The sequence below is a fragment of the Phodopus roborovskii genome, unplaced genomic scaffold (assembly GCF_943737965.1).
Source record: "Phodopus roborovskii unplaced genomic scaffold, PHOROB, whole genome shotgun sequence".
NCBI classification, from domain to species: domain Eukaryota; kingdom Metazoa; phylum Chordata; class Mammalia; order Rodentia; family Cricetidae; genus Phodopus; species Phodopus roborovskii.
This window is the reverse complement of record NW_026126578.1, coordinates 8,028,544-8,050,997: the sequence shown is the minus strand read 5'-3', so window position 1 is coordinate 8,050,997 and position 22,454 is coordinate 8,028,544. Positions and strand designations below refer to the sequence as shown.

General features: G+C 46.8%; 2 protein-coding genes across 5 annotated transcripts in view; one reads left to right on the top strand and one right to left on the bottom strand.

Annotated features, from left to right (window-relative positions):
- Nucleotides 1-3,454, top strand: part of Raf1 (Raf-1 proto-oncogene, serine/threonine kinase) — a 59,506-nt gene extending 56,052 nt beyond the window's left edge. For both annotated transcript variants that reach the window (XM_051203735.1, XM_051203734.1), the window contains 5 exons: nt 393-439; nt 1,662-1,780; nt 2,011-2,142; nt 2,239-2,373; nt 2,585-3,454. In XM_051203735.1, the coding sequence (XP_051059692.1) occupies nt 393-439; nt 1,662-1,780; nt 2,011-2,142; nt 2,239-2,373; nt 2,585-2,728 (577 nt within the window). In that variant the 3' untranslated portion in view covers nt 2,729-3,454. The remainder of the gene's footprint in view (nt 1-392; nt 440-1,661; nt 1,781-2,010; nt 2,143-2,238; nt 2,374-2,584) is intronic.
- A 614-nt stretch (nt 3,455-4,068) lies between these two features.
- Nucleotides 4,069-21,930, bottom strand: Mkrn2 (makorin ring finger protein 2). Of its 3 annotated transcripts, none has more exons than XM_051203736.1 (8): nt 21,817-21,930; nt 13,144-13,309; nt 11,805-11,974; nt 10,617-10,921; nt 8,383-8,597; nt 7,041-7,151; nt 4,656-4,800; nt 4,069-4,511 (listed from the first exon to the last, which is right to left on the bottom strand). In XM_051203736.1, the coding sequence occupies exons 2-8, from the start codon at nt 13,296-13,298 to the stop codon at nt 4,374-4,376; spliced, it is 1,239 nt and encodes a 412-aa protein (XP_051059693.1). In that variant the 5' UTR covers nt 13,299-13,309; nt 21,817-21,930; the 3' UTR covers nt 4,069-4,373. The 3 variants fall into 3 exon arrangements, with proteins under 3 accessions (XP_051059693.1, XP_051059695.1, XP_051059694.1); XM_051203738.1 differs by having other exon boundaries at nt 13,181-13,309; nt 21,817-21,912; XM_051203737.1 differs by lacking the exon at nt 4,656-4,800.
- Between the last annotated feature and the right edge of the window lie 524 nt (nt 21,931-22,454).

Genomic DNA, 22,454 nt, shown 5'->3' with positions numbered 1-22,454 from the left:
AGTTCATATGAAGTCAGGTGGTGGTGGCATATGCCTTTAATCTCAGCACTCAGGGCCTTTGGAGTGGGGCATGGTGTGCAGAGGCAGGTGGATCTCTTAAGTTTGAGGCTAGCTTGATCTACAGAGCAAGTTCCACTAGCCACGGTTACACAGAGAACCCATCTCAAAAAATGATACAAACCAACTTTAACATTGAGGTATCTATGATTCACATACCGTAAGAATTCTTTCTTTTGAAGCTGGGTAGTGGTGGCCAGTGAGGCGGTCAGTTACTTTTTAGTGAAATTCATGTTTGATGTCAGCCCATTTACACTTGTTTGTAGCCTTTGTATAGGTGACAGGCCCTTATTAGCTGTAGCCTCAAACAATTAATTGATTCTTCTCTTTCACAGCTATTTGCATGCAAAGAATATCATCCACAGAGACATGAAATCCAACAGTATCCTTTGGTATTATTGAATTCTCAGCTTAGGGACCCAAGAGGCCTTTTTCAAATACAATTCACGGTGCCAGGGGAGAGCTTTTTAAAAGGAAAACAAGAATGGAGTTAGTTAAGCCAAACAGGGCTGCAGTGACTGTGACTATGAAAGTTCTTTAAGCTTTTTTTCCCTCCAACAGTTTCAGAGTTGGGATACAAGCTTGGAATGAATTTGAACTCAGGCTGGTTAAATTATTAGTTAGCTTGAGTTTATATAGCATTTATGTCTCATCCATTGCTGTACATACAGTTGGGAAAGTAAACAAGGTCAGCTTTTCAAGAATTTGGATGTATTTCCCATCCTCTGATGCATATATGTTACCAACAAGTCCAAGGTGGTTGCTGTCTCTTGGTCCAAGCATCATGTCATCCACATAAGTAGATCAATGTGATATTTTGTGGAAGACACATGTGATGAAGATCCCTTCACACTGAATATGACACAGGGCAAGAGTTAAAATATCCTTGAGGTAAAACTATAAAAATATGTTGCTGGCCTTGCCAACTGAAAGCAAATTGTTTCTGGTGGTCTTATGGTACTAAAAAAAAAAAGGGGGGGGGTGCTAGATCAGTAGCTACATGCCATGTAAGGACAGCACATCTGGTAGAGTAGCTCTAATGGGGTGGCATTTGATAGTCAGCTGTCATTCTTCAGGTCCATCTGTCTTCTGCACTGGCCTGATAAGAGCATTAAAGGAAGATGTGGTGTGAACCATCCCCCTGCATCTTTCAAATCTTAATGGTGGCTGCCAGGGATGTGACACTGTTTTGGGCTATTTCCCTGGCAGAGGCTAAAGGCTTCCATGTAGTCTTTCCAACCATAACCGCCCTCACTGCACAGTCAGGGAACCATTGTTTGAATTCTGGCAATTGGGATAGTAGAGCTATACGAATTATATATTCTGGGACTGGGGAAATAAACCACAGGGTGAGCTTGGACTTCAGCCACCTAATCACCTGGCCTCCACAAGTTCCCATGGACCAGCAGGTCACAAGTCAGACTGAAGTTGCCATTACCTAGAAGTGAGGTTTTAAAAGAAAACATTCAGTAGTGAGGCTGCCACTGTTTATTGCTCTCTTGAGTGCTGCATGTAGGCAGGTGGGGATGAGCAGTCTGGGACAGATGAGGTAGAAAACATTGTAATGAACGTTGAGCTAGTCAGTCTCCTTAACTAGCATTGAGATATATTTCTCCATGAAGGCCTCACAGTGAAAATTGGAGATTTTGGTTTGGCAACAGTGAAGTCACGCTGGAGTGGTTCTCAGCAGGTTGAACAGCCCACCGGCTCCGTGCTGTGGATGGTGAGGAAGCTGGCCCTACATAGAGCTGGGGGCAAACTTGACAGCCTTTCTGCAGTTTTGGGAGTCTGGTTGATCCCTGGTGTCAGCTTAAGGCAAATGAGTCTTGGGGAAGAGCTACCCTGGGCTAAGGACTGGAACACCCACTCACTTTCCATGCTAGTTGGAATAGCCTGGCTCCTGGATATCTCTGGAGCCTCTCACCCAGGGACTAACATACTTTGTCCTCATAGGCCCCAGAAGTAATCCGAATGCAGGATAACAACCCGTTTAGCTTCCAGTCTGATGTCTACTCCTATGGCATTGTGCTGTATGAGCTGATGACTGGGGAGCTTCCCTACTCGCACATCAACAACCGAGATCAGGTGATCTGCATGGGGCCTGGCAAAGCAGCAAGGGGCTAGTTAGTCCCAGTGTTCTGTTGTTCACGAACTCCTTTGCTCAACCTTTCCCTTCTTTAGATCATCTTCATGGTGGGCCGTGGATATGCTTCCCCAGATCTTAGCAGGCTCTACAAGAACTGCCCCAAGGCAATGAAGAGATTGGTGGCTGACTGTGTGAAGAAAGTAAAAGAAGAGAGGCCACTGTTTCCCCAGGTTAGATGGAGCTCAGTAGCTCAAATAGGATTACATTCTGGGGATGCAAATGTGGCAGGTTAGGGTTTCTGTGGGGAAAGGACCTTCTGTGCTCCCTAAGTGCTTATGAGTACAGAGAGCAATCTGTATGCTTGGACACCTGACTGAAAGGTATGGCTGGGGAGATACAAGTTAAGTCCCTGACTTAAGACCACATGGGGCCTTGTTTCAGATCCTGTCGTCCATCGAGCTGCTTCAGCACTCTCTGCCGAAAATCAACAGAAGCGCCTCTGAGCCCTCTCTACATCGGGCGGCCCACACTGAGGACATCAACGCTTGCACACTGACCACATCCCCGAGGCTACCGGTCTTCTAGCTGATGATGGAGCTGTTCTTAGGGGAGGAAGAAGAGAGTCAGCAGGCACCACTGTTTCCTTGGGGGCAGAATGCATGTTTTCAGAGAAGCTGCTGCTAAGGACCTAGACTACTCACAGGGCCTTAACTTCATATTGCCTTCTTTTCTACCCCTCCTGCCTGCCCTGGAAAATGAAAAGGAAGATGTCTGTCCACCATGCTAGCCTGTTCTTCTCCAGAGGCGTACAAGTCAGCTGAGTATTTTTAGGGCAAGAAAATGGCCTTGGAGAGAAGTCAAAGTGGCTGGCACTCTGGCTGCTGCAGGGGTGTGCAGCCAGGAACTTGGCTCTGAGCCTATCTGCTGCAGGCACAGACTGACTGGTGCAGTGCCAGTTTTGCACACGAGTCCTGGCCACCTGGGGAAGCCTGCTTTGGTACTACAGAACCTGACTTTGTGGACACACCCTCCTCTTACTGTGTCTAAGGTGTCCCGTGTGGATGGCTTTCCAAGCGCGGTGCTCCACCTTTGGGCAGCCTCCCACACGCTGAATCTGTCTTCCAGGAGCTGCCCCTATGGGGTGGGCTACAGCCCAGCCTATCTCTAGCCACATCCTTGTCTGTAAGAAAGCCAGGAATACAGGTTTTCTTAATGATTTTGGGTTTTAATTTTGTTTTTATTGCGCCTGACAAGATACAGTTATCTGATGGTTCCTCAATTATGTTATTTTAATAAAATAAATTAAATTTAGGTTTAATGGCTACTGACTCCTTCAAAAGTAGTATTGAACTCTCAGCAGACATCCTACTTGTTTGGTTTCTTGTGTACAATTCCAGGAGAGTCTGTGCTGTGTGAGCTTTCTCTGCAGTTACACGAACAGCCAAGCAGAAAGCACACAGGAGATACTCCCAATGCAGTGCATTTATAAAATATTTGATATCTACAGAGCTTTTTACAAAAATAAATTCAGGTTTAGAACAAATTTGCTCTGACTTATAAGGTTATACACACTAATTTACAATCCAGCTGTCTTGGCCTCACATCTCCTCAGATGAGTGACTGTTGGGTCAGGACCATGGAGTTTCCCTGAAGACCTTTACACATAGGACCCACCTTTTTACCTGTCAACTGCACATACCTGCTGACTAATCTAACCTGACCATCCTCAGAGCATTAAGACTCTATGTTATAGTGCAACACCAACATGACCATGTGTTACTACAGAGCTGCATAAAGTCCAAGGCTCACAACACACTGCAGAGGAGCCCTCTACAGGGCTGGCGACGCCTTCGATAAGAAAAACAGATCTGCTGCTTTGTAAGCAGCTCAAGTTTACTGTTGCTTAAGGAAGAAAGTCACAAGAATGATGGCAGTTGGGTTTCATTTAAAAGCAATCAGTTAAAACAGCTGGACCACATAGCTGGTTCCCGGTAATGGGGCTGGAGATACAACTAAGAGCTCAACTCTAAATGTAGTGATTCCATGGACTTGGTTATCTTATGCCTTTCCCTTCACCAGGGCTGTGAAAGTGAAGCATGAAGAGACCAAGGGGATTTGCTGCCATACTCCCATCCAGGTACCATGCCACCTTGGGTCAGTGACAGAGGCTTCCACACCCTGCCTTGTAAAGTTGTGACTGCAGAGCCCAAAGTGAAGGTGTCAGCACTGTCTAGCGTTCTGATGATTCTACTCCAGAAAGGTGCATGAAGAGGTCTCCAAGCTCTGTTACATCAACATCATCCGTGTTGCTGACCTGCTGGGTTTCTCGGTTCTCGATAAAATCCCAAAGCCGCACTGAATTAAAGAACTGTAAAAACAGCCAAATAGCACACCTGGGTCAGCGAAAATAGCACCAGACCCTGAGTCAGCTTGCTTTGCTTTTCTTGATCCCAATGCTCTGCTGCCAAAGCTATTAGGAGGGGAATCCCCACAGCATCCCTATGCAGCTTACCCTCACAGTGCCTTCAGAACTCAGCTGCTTCCGTGGTTTCTCTGGCTCTGCCAGCCGTCCATCTGGGTAAGCATGGCGGTAAAGGCACTTGCTTCCAAAGGGACAGGTCCCCTTACCTTGCTCAAAGTATTTGCATGCCTTTTTCCTGAAAAGCACACACTACAGAGATTAGATCAGACAGACACACACAGGTCGGGGGCTGGTGGAACTATGAAGTACGGCTACAGTCTTACTGCAGCCCCACCTGTTAAACTGGGGCATCCCAGGTGGGAGAAGTGAAGTGACTTACTGAAGTCACAGTGGCATTCTGATTTCCAAGCTGCACAAAGCTGCTGGATGTACTTGGTGAAGGCTGAGTGTGCAGAGGCAGGGGCAGCCCACCCCAATCGCAACAACTCCAGTGCCTCCGCACAAGGGCCCAGCAAGGCTTTGGGCGCTCCGGGCACCAGGGTCTGAAGCTGGTTCTCTTGTTCTGCTCAAGTCTCCAAAGCAAGTGGGTTAGTTTCCTTTCCTCCTAGTCAGTGAGAGGGCAGCCTGGCAAAGCAGGTCTTAGATGCCTCAAGTTACAAATGCCTTCTACTTTTAGAGCCTAGCTTAATTCTTCCTTGTACCTTTGGCCCTTCTCCACTGTTGGGGGAATTTTTTTTTTTTTTTTTTTTTTTTTTTTTTAAATAGCTTAGACAGTAAACTCTCAGGTCTTTAGTTGCGCCTCACCCTTAGGTGCTTCAGAACTGCCTTCTCATTGTACATGGTAGCCTACACCTGTAACCTCAAACTTTAGGAAGCAGAGGCAGAAAAGTCTCCATGAGTTTGAGGCTAGCCAAGTTCTAGTCTAGTCAGAGCTATAAAGCAGGACCCCATACCAAACAACCCCACCAGGTGACGCTGGCGCACTCCTTTAATTCCAGCAATCGGGAGGCAGAAGCAGGCACATCTTTGTGAGTTTGAGGCCAACTTGGTCTACATAGAGAAACCCTATCTCAAACAACAAAACCAAACAACAAATACCCCTGCTTTCTCTAAGCCCCATGCTTACAAGGCCTTCCTCTCCTCTAGCCCAACCTATCACCCACCAAAGTCAATAGCTCCAGCTTGGCCACTTCACTGCCTGTTCTCAGCTCACATCCATCTAAACAACACTCAAACCATCCCATTACCAGGGTATCAATCACCCTTTGTTGCCTGCCTGCCAGTCAGGTCTTTCCTGACACCCTCCTATCTCTACCAGTAACTCCCCAGCCTCTTCAAAGGACCACAGTGGAGCTGTGCTGCCTACAAAGGGTATTTAGGGGTCCACGTGGTTTTCTTCTCACACCCATGGTAGACAGACCCAAGTGCTTTCTCTGTTCTGGCTTAGGTCACTAATGAAGAAATCTGCCACCGCACTGCCCTGTCCCATTTTGAGAGACAGTCACTCATCTCTCTGATGGTGGCACTTGGCAGAAGCTCATGTTCTGAAGATTGCTCAAGAACATCCACCAAAGGGACACAGCCAGGCAAGATCAACCGCATTGAGGTGACTTTAACCAGCCCAGCAGCTCTTTCTTGCTGCATCTGCCCTCATGTGGATGGACAATTGTATGACAGGAGGGAAAAAAGGTAAAATGGGTACCTTTAAGGTACAGTAACTAGATAAATATAAAATTTTCGAAACAAAAGGGGGGGGGGTGATTTTTGGCCAGGCATGGTAGTGTGTAAGTCTTTGATTGTAGTACTTGGGTATCATAGGCAGGTCAGCCAGGGCTACACAGTGAGAGCCTGTCTCAATAAAAAACAAAAAGTGAGTTTTAGATGACAAATCTGATGTTGCCTTGTGGGTTTTGTAATAAAGTACATAAAACACATAGTATTTATAGTACAAATGACAGGGATGCAAAGGACAGATAGATGCAAGGCAATAGGAATATTCTGTGAGAAAGAAATTCCTAGAAAACTATTTCTTTTAAAAAGATGCTAGGTGTGGTTGTACATGTCTGTAATCCTAACACTAGGGTGGCTGAGGCGGAAGGCTGAGGCTAGACTAGGTGACACAATGTGTTAAGTGTCATGGAAAGCATGTGGAGGCCAGAACTCATCTTGCAACTCACTGTCAGCTTTTTTGAGTGATGCAATGGCCAAGGCCTATGAGACAGCAGATCCCCAACATGCCCCTGTTAAATGCATGGAAAATCAGAGATGCAGCGTTAACCTCAGCACCAGTTCCCAGGGCTCAACTTAGAACTCATCTGCTTCCTCAAGGCTTCACTCAGCTTTGCAGCCCAGAGCCCAGCAACGTGCCTGACAGGAGCAAGAAGCTCTCAGATCCATCCACCAGGTCCAAATGACACACCAAACCACACCCAGCCAGGCAGGAACCGGGATCCCCTATGAAATGAAGGTACTTACCCCATTCCCTGTTTGAAAGCTTCAATCAATTCATTCTTTTTATTTTGGTCTTCTACCCAGTACACACTTGGAATTACAAACTCTGATATCACACGACACTCTGGACAAGACCTGGAGAACAACAAACAAATCAGGTTTGTAAGGGAGAAAATATATCATGAATCCTTTGCACATTCCACTCTGAAACCCCTTGCTCAAATGTATGGCCAGAGACAATCACCATTCTCTAAGAGCAGCTTGTGCTGCAGAAAAGGTTCAACCCAGCAAGAGGCAGATCTAAGCATTCATCCAGGACAGCCAGTAAGCATACAAAATGATGATCATTATCTTCAGTGACTACAGAAGCAAGATGACAGTCAGATACACTTTACCCCCGGGACAGCTGAGTTTAGAAATAAAGGCAAGCATTGGAGAGGATGTGAAGAAACTGGAATCCTTAGTAAACAGCTTCAACTGGAGGCCGAACTGCCATGACACTACTGGGGTCTACACTTATGTGAGTGCCCACTAGCTGGAGAGCAGATTACAAGCTGTTCTCAGAGTACTCTTCACCCATACACCATTTTCATCAGAAGTGGCCCTGGGAACATTTGCTAAGGCAAAGGCCTTGCATAATGATGGGGACAGTAAGGTATTTGTAGAGAAAGAACCTAGGTTGGAGGCTGTCTAAAAGAAGACAACAGCAATGGGCAGGTGCCAGTACAGGCTTGGGGGATGATGAAGTTTCTAAAACTAGACTGCATGTCAGCTGAGCAACTAACTCTGAATAGTACTGGACACTGCAGAGCTCTACTCATCTCTCCTGGTGAAGCTGCTGCAAGTTCAACAATGTGCACCAGGCAGTAGAAGTGCACAGGAGCCATATTCCAAGCAAGTATCAATCCCTTATTAAGGTTAAAAAAAACCCCAAAACATGCCGGGCAGTGGTGGTGCATGCCTTTGATCCCAGCACTTGGGAGGTAGAGGGGCAGAGGGATCTCTCTGAGTTCATGGCCAGCATGGTCTACGGAGTTAAGTGCCAAGATAAGCTCCAAAGCTACACACAGAAACCCTGTCTGGAAAAACAACAACAAAAAAACCCCAAACAGGAAAATGTTACAGGGCAGCTAGCCTAAGGCAGACACAATGACTGTCCTAGATTCAGAGAGGTCTGTGAGACAGAACCTAGCCAGCAACAACTGACAGTTTTGTAAAGTCCCCAACATGCAGAGATGGGAGAGGCTGCCACTAAGACAGGAAGGTAGGCCTAGGAAGGATGACTTGTGCAAGCTCACACAGCAGGGAGTCCGAGCTCTGGAGAGCAGCAGCTCCCATGCCTACAGAGAAGCCCAGCTGCACTTACTTTATGATGGGGTTTTCAAACTGCTTGGCGCATCTCCACTGGCGGATGCAGGACAGGCAGTAGGTGTGACTGCAGCTGGAGAGAATGCCAAACCTCCTCTCAGATGCAGATGCCTTCTCTAAGATCACCTCCATACAGATGCTGCACACTTTGTCCTGACTTGCTTGGAAGGCAAAAGCCTTTTCCATCTCATGTTCAAATGTTGACATACACATCTGAGGATGACAGGAGGGAAATGTTAGGTTGTCTTTGGCCAAGACCCCAGGAGTAGTTCAGTCACATAGTCACAATAGCTGTTAAGAACAGTACCTACAATTCCTGAATTCAGGGCATAAGATCTGACCAAAAAAGTAGACCTCAAACCACCTTGTCCTTGTCCTAGGTCCCCTAGTAGGTATGGTCACTACCAGCTTAACAGCTATGGAGTTCTAGAACACTTAGATCACTGGGGAGTTTTGGTATTTATGAGCACTGGGCCACAGGTCTCTGTTTTTTTCTGGATATCATGCCTATTCCACGCCACATCAACACAGGAAATATGACTGAGCTGAGTGAATCCAAGTGAACGTAGATGAGAAGACCCAGGCCCCTGCTCTGAGCTGCACACAACAAACAGTGCTCTATGCACGTGGATAAAGAGCAGACCCAACCTGAGTTCCACAGCTTGCTACCCCACTGCCTCACAGTGGCTGAACTACCAGGAATGCTGTCTGCTGGCATGCCCATTAGCAGTCCTCCAGGACACAGGTCTTCTCTGTCAAGGGAGGCCACGACCATTTTATCCCATGTAATTACCAAGTTCTTAGAGGAGGTGACCTGGCCTCTAGCACTGTAACCCTGAGATTTTTCTTTTCTCTAACCCATCTTCATAACCCTGGAATGAGGGCAGCCTAATATGAGGCATAGCCTGCACACACAAGGACATTCATAACCTTTCAACACTTGGCTCCCAAGAATCCCTGATAAGAGGGACTAGACAGCAGTTATGAGCTCTTGTTGCTCTTCCAAAGGACTTGCATTTGGGTCCCAGTACCCTCATCAGAGAGCTTACAACTGCCTATAACTCCAGCTTGACCAGTCTACACCTCTCTCATCTCTACAGGAACTCACAAGTGTGCGCTCACCACACAAAAACACACATACACACGCACATAAAATTTAAAGAAAAGCCCATAATAAAGTTTTTTTCAAAATTTCCAACCCAGGATGTGTAAACCTAGGGAGGTAAGATGTCTGTGAGAATCTGAGCGTACATGAGGTACAGAGGGCAGGCACAGGTACATGTACTTCTGAGTAGAAGTTCTTTACTTTGCATTTCTTTTATTCATTAGTTTTCTCGAAGATCTACTCAATGTTCTGTGAAATGAATGCATTGAAGCTTCTTTTTAAAAAATGATTTATTTTGATATTTTAAATTTTTATTTTAAAAGATTTACTTATTATGTATATAGCTGTCTGCATCCATGTATGTCTGCAGGTCAGAAGAGGGCACCAAATCTCATGACAGACAGTTGTGAGCCATCATGTGGTTGCTGGGAACTGAACTCAGGATCTCTGGAAGATCAGCCTCTGCTTTTAACTGCTGAGCAATCTCTCCAGCCCCTAATTTATTTTTATTTTATCTGCATTGGTGTCTTGCCTGCACTTATGTCTGTGTCAGGGTGGTGGATCCCCTGGAACTGGAGTTACAGACAGTTGTGAGCTGCTATGTGGGTGCTGGGAATTGAACCAGGGTCCTCTTGAAGAGCAAACAATGTTCTTAACCACTGAGCTACCTCTCCAGCATTACTTTGCAGTTCTTAAAGCTTGATTTATTTTATCACTATTATTTGTGCATGTGTGTGTGTGCGTGTGTGTGCATGCATGAAGTTCCTGTGGAAGTGAGAAGAGATTGTCAGACCCTCTGGAGCTGGAATTACAGGAGGTTGCATAGAGCTACCCAAAGTGGGTGCTAGGGAGTGAACACTGGTCCTCTGCAAGAGCAGCAAGTAGTCTTAATTGGTGAGCCATCTTTCCAGGCCTGAACTTTGCATTTCTAATACTTCTTATTCTTCTTTGTTCTGAATAATCAAAAACTGATAAAATGGCAACAGGAAAGAACTTGAAAATAGAGTAAAAATAAACCAGGTACACGACATAGGCATTCCTGGCAGAAAGCCAGCTGTGAGACTCCAGACTCTGTCCCTGGTACATTCAGGTTTCTTAATAGGAGTGCATGTCAAGGGTTAAGTTACCTTCTCATGAGCCTTCCTTTGTTCTGGGTCAAAGGGGTGCAGGACTTGAAGCCTACAGATCTCACACATGTCCCCATGCAGGTAGACACAGGCATCTCCAAACCGGCACTCCCCAGCAGCAGCGTAGGGGCATAATTGCTGCTCGTTGCTATAGGAGCTGCTGGCCTCCAAGTTGTCCAGGCCACTCCTGATGGCATCTAGGTAGGAGTGGGGCTTCATCTCCGGGCTGGTGTGAGGGTCACTGCAACCACCTGGATTATTCGCTGTGCTTGGCAGAGTCTTGTCTTCAGCCAGGCCAGTGAGATCTCAACACAAAATGTACACACAAGAAACAGACATGAGAATGGGCTCATCTTTCATGAGGGCTACTAGCCTAAATTAGGAAGAGCTCAAGAAAAGCAGGCCAGAACAACAGTGCAGAGGCAGGGAGATGGCCCAGGCGGTCAAGTGCAGGTGCAGAACAGAAGAGAATGGGGTATTTTTATACAGAACACAAAGATGTCAACATACAGACCATTTAAAGCTAAAACCTCCCTAAGACATGAAATCCCACACGGAACAAGCCCAAGAGCTAGGAGATCTTCCTGAGATCCAGCAACACAAAAGGCTTTACCACTTGATAACTTCTTTCTCACAAAAGCCTTCCTTGCCCTGTGTCTGAAGATGCTCCTCAAATCCCCAAAGCAGTCACAAGAGGACATGGTACCAAACAAGGAGAAAGTGACCTGTCCCCTCCATTAGAACACCCAGCTTTGTCAGGCAGTGGTGGAACACGCCTTTAATCCCAGCACTTGGGAGGCAGAGGCAGGTGGATCTCTATGAGTTCCAGGCCAGCCTGGTCTACAGGGTGAGTTCCAGGAGAGGCAAGTCTGAGACACAGATAAACTAACTCAAAAAAACAAAAAACTAAAAAGACATAACAAGAAAACTCCATCTAGCTTCAGAATGAGCAGCCTGGGGCTTCTCATCAGTGGGTGACCTTCTAAGAGGCAACTTCAAGGTGACAAAAGACCACTCGGACGCTTTGCTTGGACTCAGAGTGGAGCTCAGCCTAGCTGTGGAGACAGATACTCCCCGAACCTCTGCAGCCTGTTTTCAGAACAGCTCTGGGGTGTCAGGGTTCCCTGAAAGCCGCACTAAGCCCTGCATGCTGCTTCCCCAGTGGTAGCGGCGGCTGCAGTCACTCACTTCGGTCTCTGAGCACCAGCGTCTTCTTTTCTCGCTTCCCCGGTGTCCTCATAACAGATGTGGCAATGTCGGGGGAAAGGTGAGGACTAGGCAAGCCCGAGGATGGCAAAGAGTGGGGTGCAGGGCCCACCGCTCCACTTGCTGCAGCTGGGGGCTTTGTGTGATCATATCTGAACAAAACACAACAATATATCATAGCCATGCAGGCCCCAAACCTGCACACACACCCACACGCACTACCTGTCCTCCCAGCGGCCGACGGCTGCACCCACTGAGGTGGGCAAGGGCCCGTCCCTATACTCTCAACTAGAAAAGGCTATTGGGGTAACCTACACCCACCACTACCTTTACCCACACCCACACCCAAGTGTCCCAGTAGGACTGACAGGAATCCACCCAATTAAGAAGGCCCTCGACACCTATGCCACCAAGTGTCCTGGCTCTCTGGGTAGGAATCTCCAGGACACACTGATCAGGGTGGGTAGACAGGCTGGGGAAAAGCAGGTAGCTAGCTCTATCTTTAGAGCTCCGCCAGGCAGCAAGGACTAGATGGCTCTGCTCTCCTAAGGGAGAGGCTCACACTGTTGTCCAGCCTGGAGCAACAGGGCTGTGTGTACACGAATGCCATTAGCCTCCCCGCCAGAAGTCACTCAAGCATGAACTGCAAATGGCTTTAAAATAAATGGCATTACCACCTTTTCACTCATACACACACACCACACACACACACCACACACACACACCACACACACCACACACACCACACACACACCACACACACACACCACACACACACACCACACACACCACCACACACACCACCACACACACCACACACCACACACACACACCACACACACACACCACACACACACACCACACACACACACCACACACCACACACACACACCACACACACACACCACACACACCACACACACACCACACACACACCACACACAACACCACACACAACACCACACACACCACCACACACACCACCACACACCACACACACACCACACACACACCACACACACACCACACACACACCACGAAGCGAGGGGATGGACTGGTGGCAAGGAAAATCTAGAATATGTTATATGGGGTTTGAAAGCAAGACACAAATCACTAATATTCTAAGTACAACTCTAAGTTGAAAATCTTCATCAAGACCCATGCTCAGGGTATATGCCATACACCTGTATTCCCACCACTGGGGGTAGAGGCAAGAGAACAGAAGTTCAAAGCCAGCCTTGGCTACATAGCAACTTTGAAGTCAGCCTGGGTGGCATAAAACCGTCAACAAAACTAAACACAACCCCTATTCTCCACATACAACTTCACTCCAGTAGCCACAGTCGTGGCAGCCTTGCCTGCAGCGTGCACCGTAGGCACAGTAGCCCTTCTGGTAGTACTTGCAGATGGTGGATGGCTTGCTGTTGGCCAGGTCATGTGAGAACAGGCACTGGCTGCCTTCGCGACACACGCCATGCATAAAATACCTGCGGGAGACGAGCACAGAGCAGCTGGTCACCGTGGGGAAGGCAGCACTCTCAGCACGACACATACAGCCCCACCCACACTGCATGTTCTCCCTAGATTCCAAACGTGACTTTTACAAGCATCACAATGACCCAAGACTAGCTTTCTGGAAGAAAAAGATCTCAAAAAGTTTTTATGTTGGGGCTAGAGAAATGGTTCAGTGGTTATGAGCACTTGGTACTTTTGTAGAGGACCCAGCCTCTGTTCCCAGCACCCACACCTCAGCTAACAACCTGTCTCACTGTATGCATGTGGTGTGTAGACATACATGCAAGTAAACATTCATACACATAAAATATTTCAAAACCCTTCTATATGGAAAGCTCTTGATTTGTGTTAAATATGTAAGATATGAGTTTCATAATTGGGAAAACATGTCAGAAAACCCACTCTCCCCATTCTCCCAGAGCTGTTAAAAGAGATGACTTAATTGCAGGAAAAAAGTTCTGGGCTCAGGCCAAGTAACAAAGTCCTTTTCCCTACCTACCCTTGCTGTTGCACCTGTAAGTGTAGAGATGACACCACCCTGTTTCATCATGAGCCCCAAAGAAGACACTGTGGCATCAAAAGGCATAAGGGATGCTGGGCACGGTGGCATAAGCCTGAAATCCTAGCACTCTCAGGAGGATAGGAATTTTGCTTTGCTGGTAGGGTGCTTGCCTAGCATGTGCTAAGCCATGAGTTTCATTGTCAGGATAGAATAAACTAGATGCAGTGGTATATTATATGCCTATAGGCTTGGCACTCAGGAGAGCCAGGAGGTTCAGAAAACCAAGCTCAGCCTTAGCTAAATAACAAATCTGGGCCAGGTAGTGGTGGCACATGCTTTTAATCCCAGCATTTGGGAGACAGAGGCAGGCGTATTTCTGTGAGTTCCAGAACAAGCTCCAAAGCTACACAGAGAAACCCTGTCTCAAAAAACCAAAAAGCAAACAAACAACGCAAATACCCAAAAGAAACAAAACAAAGAATAATAAAAATCCATGCACAAAACCCACAATAGTAGTATGTACATATAATGGAATATTATTCAGCCTTAAAAAGGAAAACATTTCTAACTCAAAACTACATGAACATGAAGGAGCCTTAAGGACATTGTGCTAAGCCAAAGAAGCCATCATAACAAATACGTGTGAGGTACTTTGAACAGTTAAATTCACCCAGGCAGAAATCAGAGGGGCAGCAGTTAAGGGGGGAGACAGGAGTTCAGCACAGTATTCCCTCTCACAGTAAGAGCTCTGGAGATTGCTTACACAACTCTGTACCAAAACTGCAGGAAGCAGAGACTGTGACACAGGCACCCTGGCAAAGCCTGCTATTAGATTCACTTTGTCACAATGCTTTTAAGGTTTCTACTCCTAAGATGAGCATCATGGCCAAAAACATTATAAGGAAGAAAGTTTACCCCTGCTTTCAATTCTCAGGTCACAGTCCATCACTGAAGGAAAAAAATCAAGGCGTGGATGCTGCCGACTGCCCTGCTCAGCTTGCTTTCTTTTACTGCCCATGGTGAACTGGACTGTCCCTCCCACATCAGTTACTAATTAAGAAGAATCAACAGCAGGCTCTGCCTACAGACCAATCTGATAGAGGCATTCTCAAGACCCCTCTTCTATGTAACTCTAAAAAACCAAAGACCGACAAAAAACCCAAAACAAAACCCAACCAACCAACCAACCAACCAACCAACCAACCAACCAACCAACCAACCAGGACACACAATATTCTTTAAAAATTCCCATATACAGGATCTCACATAAACTAGTGTGCTAAGACTGGTGATCCATGGAAGTACTGAACTATCTAGGATAAGGGGGACTCACAGAAGGGTTAAAAAAAAAGAGGGTGGGCGGTAGGTGGGGATAAGCTCAATATATAAAGGGGCAAAAAGTTTAAAAGCTGGTGATGCCTGTAGCGGGCTAGTGGAATCTAGGCCATCATGTGGCATTTTCCTTCAGCTCTGCACTTCCCAACGCTTCTGCTGGGGACACATTATATAACTGCCTTTGTAGTAACAAAACGCTGATGCTGCTTGTAAATGCCTGTGTGGAGTATAAACTACTCAGTTCCGTTTTATTCAGGCTCCCCAGAGTGCAGCTCTTATTAAGGTCTTTTATAAAGGACAGGGACAAGTCCCACTGACATAACCTTCCAAGTGCAGGCTGAGTGCTGCGGAAGCAGAGACAGGAGACACAGGCTGCTAGTTGAGGGAGGGCAGTGTTCCCAAGCTCATGTCAGTAGAGACTAGAAGATCAAGCTTCGTGGAAAAAATAGACCAAAAAATAACGGGCATGGTGGTGAGGTGTGGGCAGGCCTGCTGGAAGCCTAGCCTGGGAGCCACGCTACCAGTTCTCACCAGGTCACCTTGGTGTCAGCTGTAACACCGCTGGTGTGCTCAAAATGAGGTAGGTGCCCAGGAAGCCAAAAGACAAGCTGCTCAAGCCAGGCTTTCTGGAGACTCCAGAATATCCCCTACTGTGGGGCCAGCAGCCTTCAGTGTACACACTGCAGAGGAGGGGCCTGAAGAAGGTAAAACATCCTTTACAAAAGGCTCAGAAATGTGTTTCTATAACAGCTGTATTGGAAAAGAGTATTTTAAAATTTACTTAATAACACATAGGCCAGGCACTTGAGATGCTGAAGAGAAGGACCGAGCTAAATGCCAGACTGGCTACATACAACACCTTGTAGAAAAAAGGTACGCGCGCGCGCACACACACACACACACACACACACACACACACAGAAATTTCCCTCACCAACAAAGTGGACCTGCAGATTTGATCCCGAGCTACAGCCAGCTGTGTTGCTACTGGCCTGCCTGGTTTACCTTGTAGCCCTCCCTTCTGGTAAAGAACCCTTTCGAAGTACGCTTTTGGGTAGAGCCTCCTCACATCCCACTGAACCAGAGGACAGTGCCCTACTCATGACAGGGCTGGCAGGCTGCTGAAGACCCTCACTCCTGCTTATGGAGAAAGCTTCAAGAGCGGCCAGGCCCAATTACCCCCATCCCCATCTGACGAAAGGGACAGCAATCTCACAATCAGAAAATGAAAGCTGCCACGGCTCTGGGCTTTTCTAGGAAGCTACCCAGATTTCCCAGGAAACACTTCCCAAGTCAGGCGCTGTTAAGTAACTTGCTAGAAGGCAGGGAAATCTTGGAGGGCTGAAGACGAAGCTCATGGTGCCCATGGCATTCGGTGGTCCTGGGCCCCATTCTTAGCAGGCAGGGAGGGGGCAGAGAGCAAGTAAGGCCATGGAAAGGAGTCAGTCACCACAGCAGCTCTGAGACTGATAACCTCTGAGCTGGCTTAGGAACAGCCTTCGGCTTCTAGAAGCTGCTGGTGTAGTCAGAGTCCTTACACTGACAGTTTCTCACTGTGCCTCAACTGTACCATGGTGTGGTTCACACAAGGCCTGCTTCCTCTTGGGCCTGGAAGGTGAGTCACAGGCGGAAGCTGCACTGCCCCCACTGCACCCTACCTGTAATCTGGAAAAGCGCTTCTACAGGGGTAGAAGCAGCCCTCTGCACTCCTGCTCCCCCTGCCTGGCTGTGCGTCCTTGCTAAGCCAGTGTAACAGCCTCGGTCTAGAGTCTAGCTATATGCTGAACACCACGACTCTAGCCAGTCTCCAGGTGTGAGACAAGAAAACATCCCAAGTATCTTGGTGGGTACTTCTTTTTATTTTCTGAGACCAAGTTTTTATATATACTGCCTCAGCTGAGACTGAACTCCTAGACTACTACTAACTACTGACTTCCCTGCTGAGAGTATAGGCACACCACCACACCAGGGCTGGCGAGAATAAGAAATGCCATCAAGAGTGCAGTGAAGCAAGACACGGTAGGACTCAGGCTGAGATGGGGACAACAAGATGGATAGTAGCTTGGGCCAGCCATAGAAAGGAGACCCAGTCTCAAGAAAACAAAACAAAACGACTAATACATTGTAATCATCCATAAACTGGAACTCTGAAGCCACAAAAACAACCAGGTGCCAACAGCCCAACCTGAAATGAAGTTGAGCAGGTAAGCTCCAACACATGATGGCAGGCAAGTTCACAATGGCTACAAAAACAGAAGGCCAGGTATGGTGGCACACATCTTTATCCCAACGGCTTGGAAGAGGCCAGCCTGGTCTACATATTGAGTTCCACAGGATAGTCAGAGTCTGTCTCAAAACAGCTACAAGACCAGGGAGCTAAAATAAGGAACACTTGATAGTCTTCTGGAAAAAAGACCAGAGATTTCCTTAGTCAGAGCAAACAACTACCAAAGGCTGCCTGCTCCAGACAGTCGACAGCAGACTGGCTACAGTGTAAAGACATGTTAAGGATGAGTTTTTGAATCTGACTGTTACTTTCCCAAGCCACTTAGAAACTAGCCTTGCAGACTGCAGCGTTAAGTTCCTGACTTCTGTGATGGTTAGTCGTTATCAAGTTGAGTAATCTGGGAAGCAGAACCACCAATCAGGAATAGCCTCCATCAGATAGGTGTGTAAGCATGCTTGTAAGGCATTTTCTTGATTGATGATTGATGTAGGAAGGCCCAGCCCACTATGGGTGATGCCAACCTTGTGCAGGTGGACCTGAGTTAGATAAGGAAGCATGCGAAGCAAGTAAGTCATGGGGACCAAGCCAGTAAGCAGCATCCTCCAAGGCCTCTGCATCAGCTCCTGCCTCCAGGTTCCTGCCCTGACTTCCCTCAATGATGAATTGTAATATAAGAGTGTAGGCCAAATAAACCCTTTCCATTCCAGTTTGGTTTTGGTCTTGGTGTTTATCACAGCAACAGAAGGTAAAACAGGACACCATGTAAAAGTAGAAGAGAACTACCTCCATAAAGTTGTCCTCTGACTTCTACACATTAGCCAGGACACACATGTGCCCAGTCATGCACATTGTATACATGCACAGTAATAATAATGAATACAATTAACCACAACTTCCAGCTAATTTGGCCCCTTATCCACTCTAGTCCGTGCAAGACTTGTCCCTGCTCCAAGTGATTGAGGTGAAATTAAGTTAAATGTTTTAGTAAATAAAGTGAGAAAACATCCCACAGTCTCAGCACAAATATAACCCTGGCACTACTGGTGATTCTGAAATTTTCCCACTTAAATATTGGTTTTATATTTAGCAGGGCCCAACTCCTTCACACCCCTTAAAAAAAACAAAACAAAAAACAAGGCCAGGCAGTTGATGGGGCACGCCTTGATCCCAGCACTCGGGAGGTAGAGGCAGGCAGATCTCTGTGAGTTCGAGGCCAGCCTTGTCTACAACAGCTAGTTCCAGGACAGCTTCCAAAGCCACAGAAAAACCCTGTCTCAAAAAACCAAAAAAAAAAAAGAAAACAAACAAACAAAAAACCAAACAATAAATAAATAAATGAAATAAGAAACAAATCTGAGTGGTGGTGGTATATGCCTTTAACCCAGGCAGAGGCAGGTGGATGAGTTTGAAACCAGCCTGATCTACAGATCCAGTTCCAGGACAGAGAAACTGTCTCAAAAACCAAAAACAGCCAAACAACAGGTGTGTGTTGCCTGCATTTATGCCTGTGCATTGTGTGTGTGTTTGGTGCCTGAAGAGCCAGAAGAGGGAGTCAGATCCTTGGAACTGGAGTTACAAATGGCTGTGAGCTATTATGTTGATGTTGGGAATATAACTGGGTTGCTCTTAACTCTACAATCCTTTTACAAGGAAATTTCCTTTTCATACTTTGAAAGATCCGTCTTTCAACAGAAACATATTAAAAGGTCTGACAGGGCTAGAGAGACGGCTCAAAGGTTAAGAGCACTGGCTGCTCTTCCAGAGATTGTGAGTTCAAATCCCAGCAACCACAAAGTTTATTACAACCATCTAAAATAAGGTCTGGTGCCCTCTTCTGGCATGCAGGCAAATATGCAGTTAGAACACTGTATATATAACAAATAAAATCTTTTAAGGGGGGGGGGGGTTCTGAAACAGCCAGGCTGTGGTGGTGCACACCTTTAATCTCAGCACTCAGGAGGGGCAGATCTCTGTGAGTTCAAGAACAGCCTAGTTTACACAGTGAGTTCCAGGACAGCCAGGGATACACACAGAAACCCTGTCTCCAAAAACAAAACAAAAGTTCTGAAACTTCCTTCAGTTGGGCATAATCTATAAGACTCAATGCTAGTGACAGATGTACACCACTCTGAAGCTAAGCTTAGGGAAAAATCTGACAGTCCTGAGGTTGTTTCACTGTGGAAGATGACCAGTTGATAGATCAGGACAGTTGCCACTGATTGCAATCACTGAAGAGACAAGTTTCTGGCCATGTCAGTGAGGGATTATCTAGATTAGGTCAACTGAGGTGAGAAGATCCATCAAGAATGTGGTAGTCAAGACTGAATAAGAAGGAAACAGTTTGAGTTGAGCACCAACAATCAACTCTCTCAAGCTCCTATCACATGATTCCCCTTCACCATTGAGTATGAGTCAGAGTAACCCTTTCCCTTATTAAGCTGCCTTTGTCAGGTATAGTACAACCAGTACAGCATCACATACTGAATGACTTGACAGGGCTGCAGAAACAGGCCCACAAACACCGGTTAGCCCTTAAGCAGGAACTATCCTTTCCCAGCATCCCAACATTTTGTTTTGTTTTTGATTTTTTTCCCAGACTAGATTTCTTTGTATAACATTCTTAGCTGTTCAGAAACTTGACTTGTAGACCAGGCTGGCCCCAAATTCACTGAGAGCGGCATGCCTCTGCCTCCCAAGTTCTGGGATTAAAGGCGTGGGCCATCACTGGTGGCCCCAGCATCCCAACTTTTACCAGTGACATCCCTTAGAACTTAGAATCAAAATAACTTGATTTAACCATTACATAAAGATTCTGCAGACACACATCTCAGAAAAGCCTGTAAGTTGTAGCATTAAACCATAAAGCATCCAGATGTGGTGACACACACTTTTAATCCTGAGGGAGGCAGAGGTAGATAGATCTGAGTTTAAGGCCAACCTGATCTACACATTTGAGTTCCAGGACAGCCAAGGCTACTAAAGAGAGACCCTGTCTCAAACAAACAAAACCATAAGCAGAGATTTAGAAGTTATTTTCTAAGCAGCCTGAATCTGCTTTACAGGATACCATGATAGGAACATTTCCTCCTGCAAAGGGAAGGGAGTAAAAACACACATACATTCACCCTCAACAAAGACATTCTAGCACCAATGATCTACAAGTACCGTTACACTGTCTTAGAGTTTCTGTTACTGTGACAAATGGTAACAGTTCACCACCAAAGAAAATCAATAGGCAGAACCAATAATGAGGCTATGGAAGAGCGATGATCCGACTGGTTTCCTCCACCTTTCTTACAACACTCAGGACCACTTGTCTAGGGCTGGCACCACCCACAGGGAGCTGGGCCGACCCACATCAATCAAGAAAATGAACCACAGGCTAGTATGGTAGGCGCATTTTCCCAATTGAGGTTCCGTCTTCCCAAATGACTCTGACTTGTGTCAAGTAAACAAAAAACACACAGACACTAACTGCAATTTTTCTGGTAACTACTTAACATAAGCCACCTGGGCCCTGGGTACTTGGCTTAACCCTTCTTGAAACGAACTCTTCATAAACGCGGTACCCGCCCTAATGAGAAGCAACAAGGTATTAGATGAAATGCTTATCACATAACCAAACTACATAATTTGTTTCTTAATATACAGAAACCAGCTGAATCTTGTATAAACGGAAGCTCCTCTATCCAAAATGCTTGGGCTGGGGAGTGTCTTGAATTTTTTATTTTATTTTATATTTATTTTAGAGTACTTCCATGGGCATGTTTTGGGGATGGTACAAAAGTGTGAACATAGAATTCATTTCATATATGCTTACACGTATCCTGAAAAATTATACAATATTTCCGATATCTTTGTACTTTGACAAAATTTCATACTGTAAAATTTTCCACTTGTTGCACCATGCCGGCACTCAAAAAGTTTGGGATTTTGAAGCATTTCGAAGTTTGGATTTCTACATTCGGGTTGCACTTCCAGGCATGCAAATCCACAGGACTAAACCCCAATTACAGCCACAAGCTCGTCACCGAGTTTCGACGCCGCTATTCCCCAACTATTTTTACTTCAAACTATCAGTCACAGAGTAGCTTTCTGGTTCTCCATTTCGTCTAACAAGCCACCCATTACTGCCGTCTTTCTGCTCTTAAAGGGGTCTCGCTTTATCTCTCTCGGTGGTCTAGGTTTCCTGCACCGCCAAATGGGACCAGCCCGCATTTCCCGCAACCCACCATCGCTCACTCTCTGCAAGCGGCCGCTGCAGCTGCTCTTGCCGCTCCAGACTCTCCGCGGCCTTCGGGTTCCTGCGTGTTATCGCCTTTGTACACAGCCCGCCGCGGCTCGGCTCGGCGCGGCCCCTCACCTCCCTCCGACCCCACGGCAGCGCCCAAAGCCCTGCGACGCCGCGCACTTACCTGCAGGTGACCTGCTTGGTGCTCATGGCGGCGGGGCTGCGGGCTGGAGTCGCGCTGAAGTCTTATAGCTGCCAGCGCCACGGCCCAGCCCGGCCCCGCCCCGTCCCGCCCCGCCCCGCGCATGCAGTAGCGTCACTCTTGCGCGCGCCACCCCCGCGCGTGCGTCACCTGTAGGGTGCCGGTCGGAAACTTAACCGCCGTCATAATTGGTTCCGCCGGGACGTGGAGCCGGAAGGTCCTTACTCCCTAGAGCTCCGGGTCTCACGTTTCCAAGACTACGGGGCAGAGCGTGTCTGGCATCTTACTCTTACCAATCGTCTGCAGAGCCGTTACTTCCTAGGGTTTGGCCCCATCTCTCAAGACAGTCTTTTTCAAAAGTAATTTTATTATTTATTTTTATTTTATGATACGGGTATTTTTGCCTGCATGTGTGACTGTGCACCATGTGCATGCAGTGCCGATGCAGGCCAGAAAAGGGAGTAAGATCTTCTGGAACTGGAGTTACAGACAGTTGTGAGCTGCCATGTGGGTGCCAGGAATCGAAGTCTTTCTTGGTCCCCTGCAAAAGCAGCCAGTGCTCCTAACCACTGGAGCATCCTCTAATAAGAATATTTTTATTTCTTTGATAATTTCATATA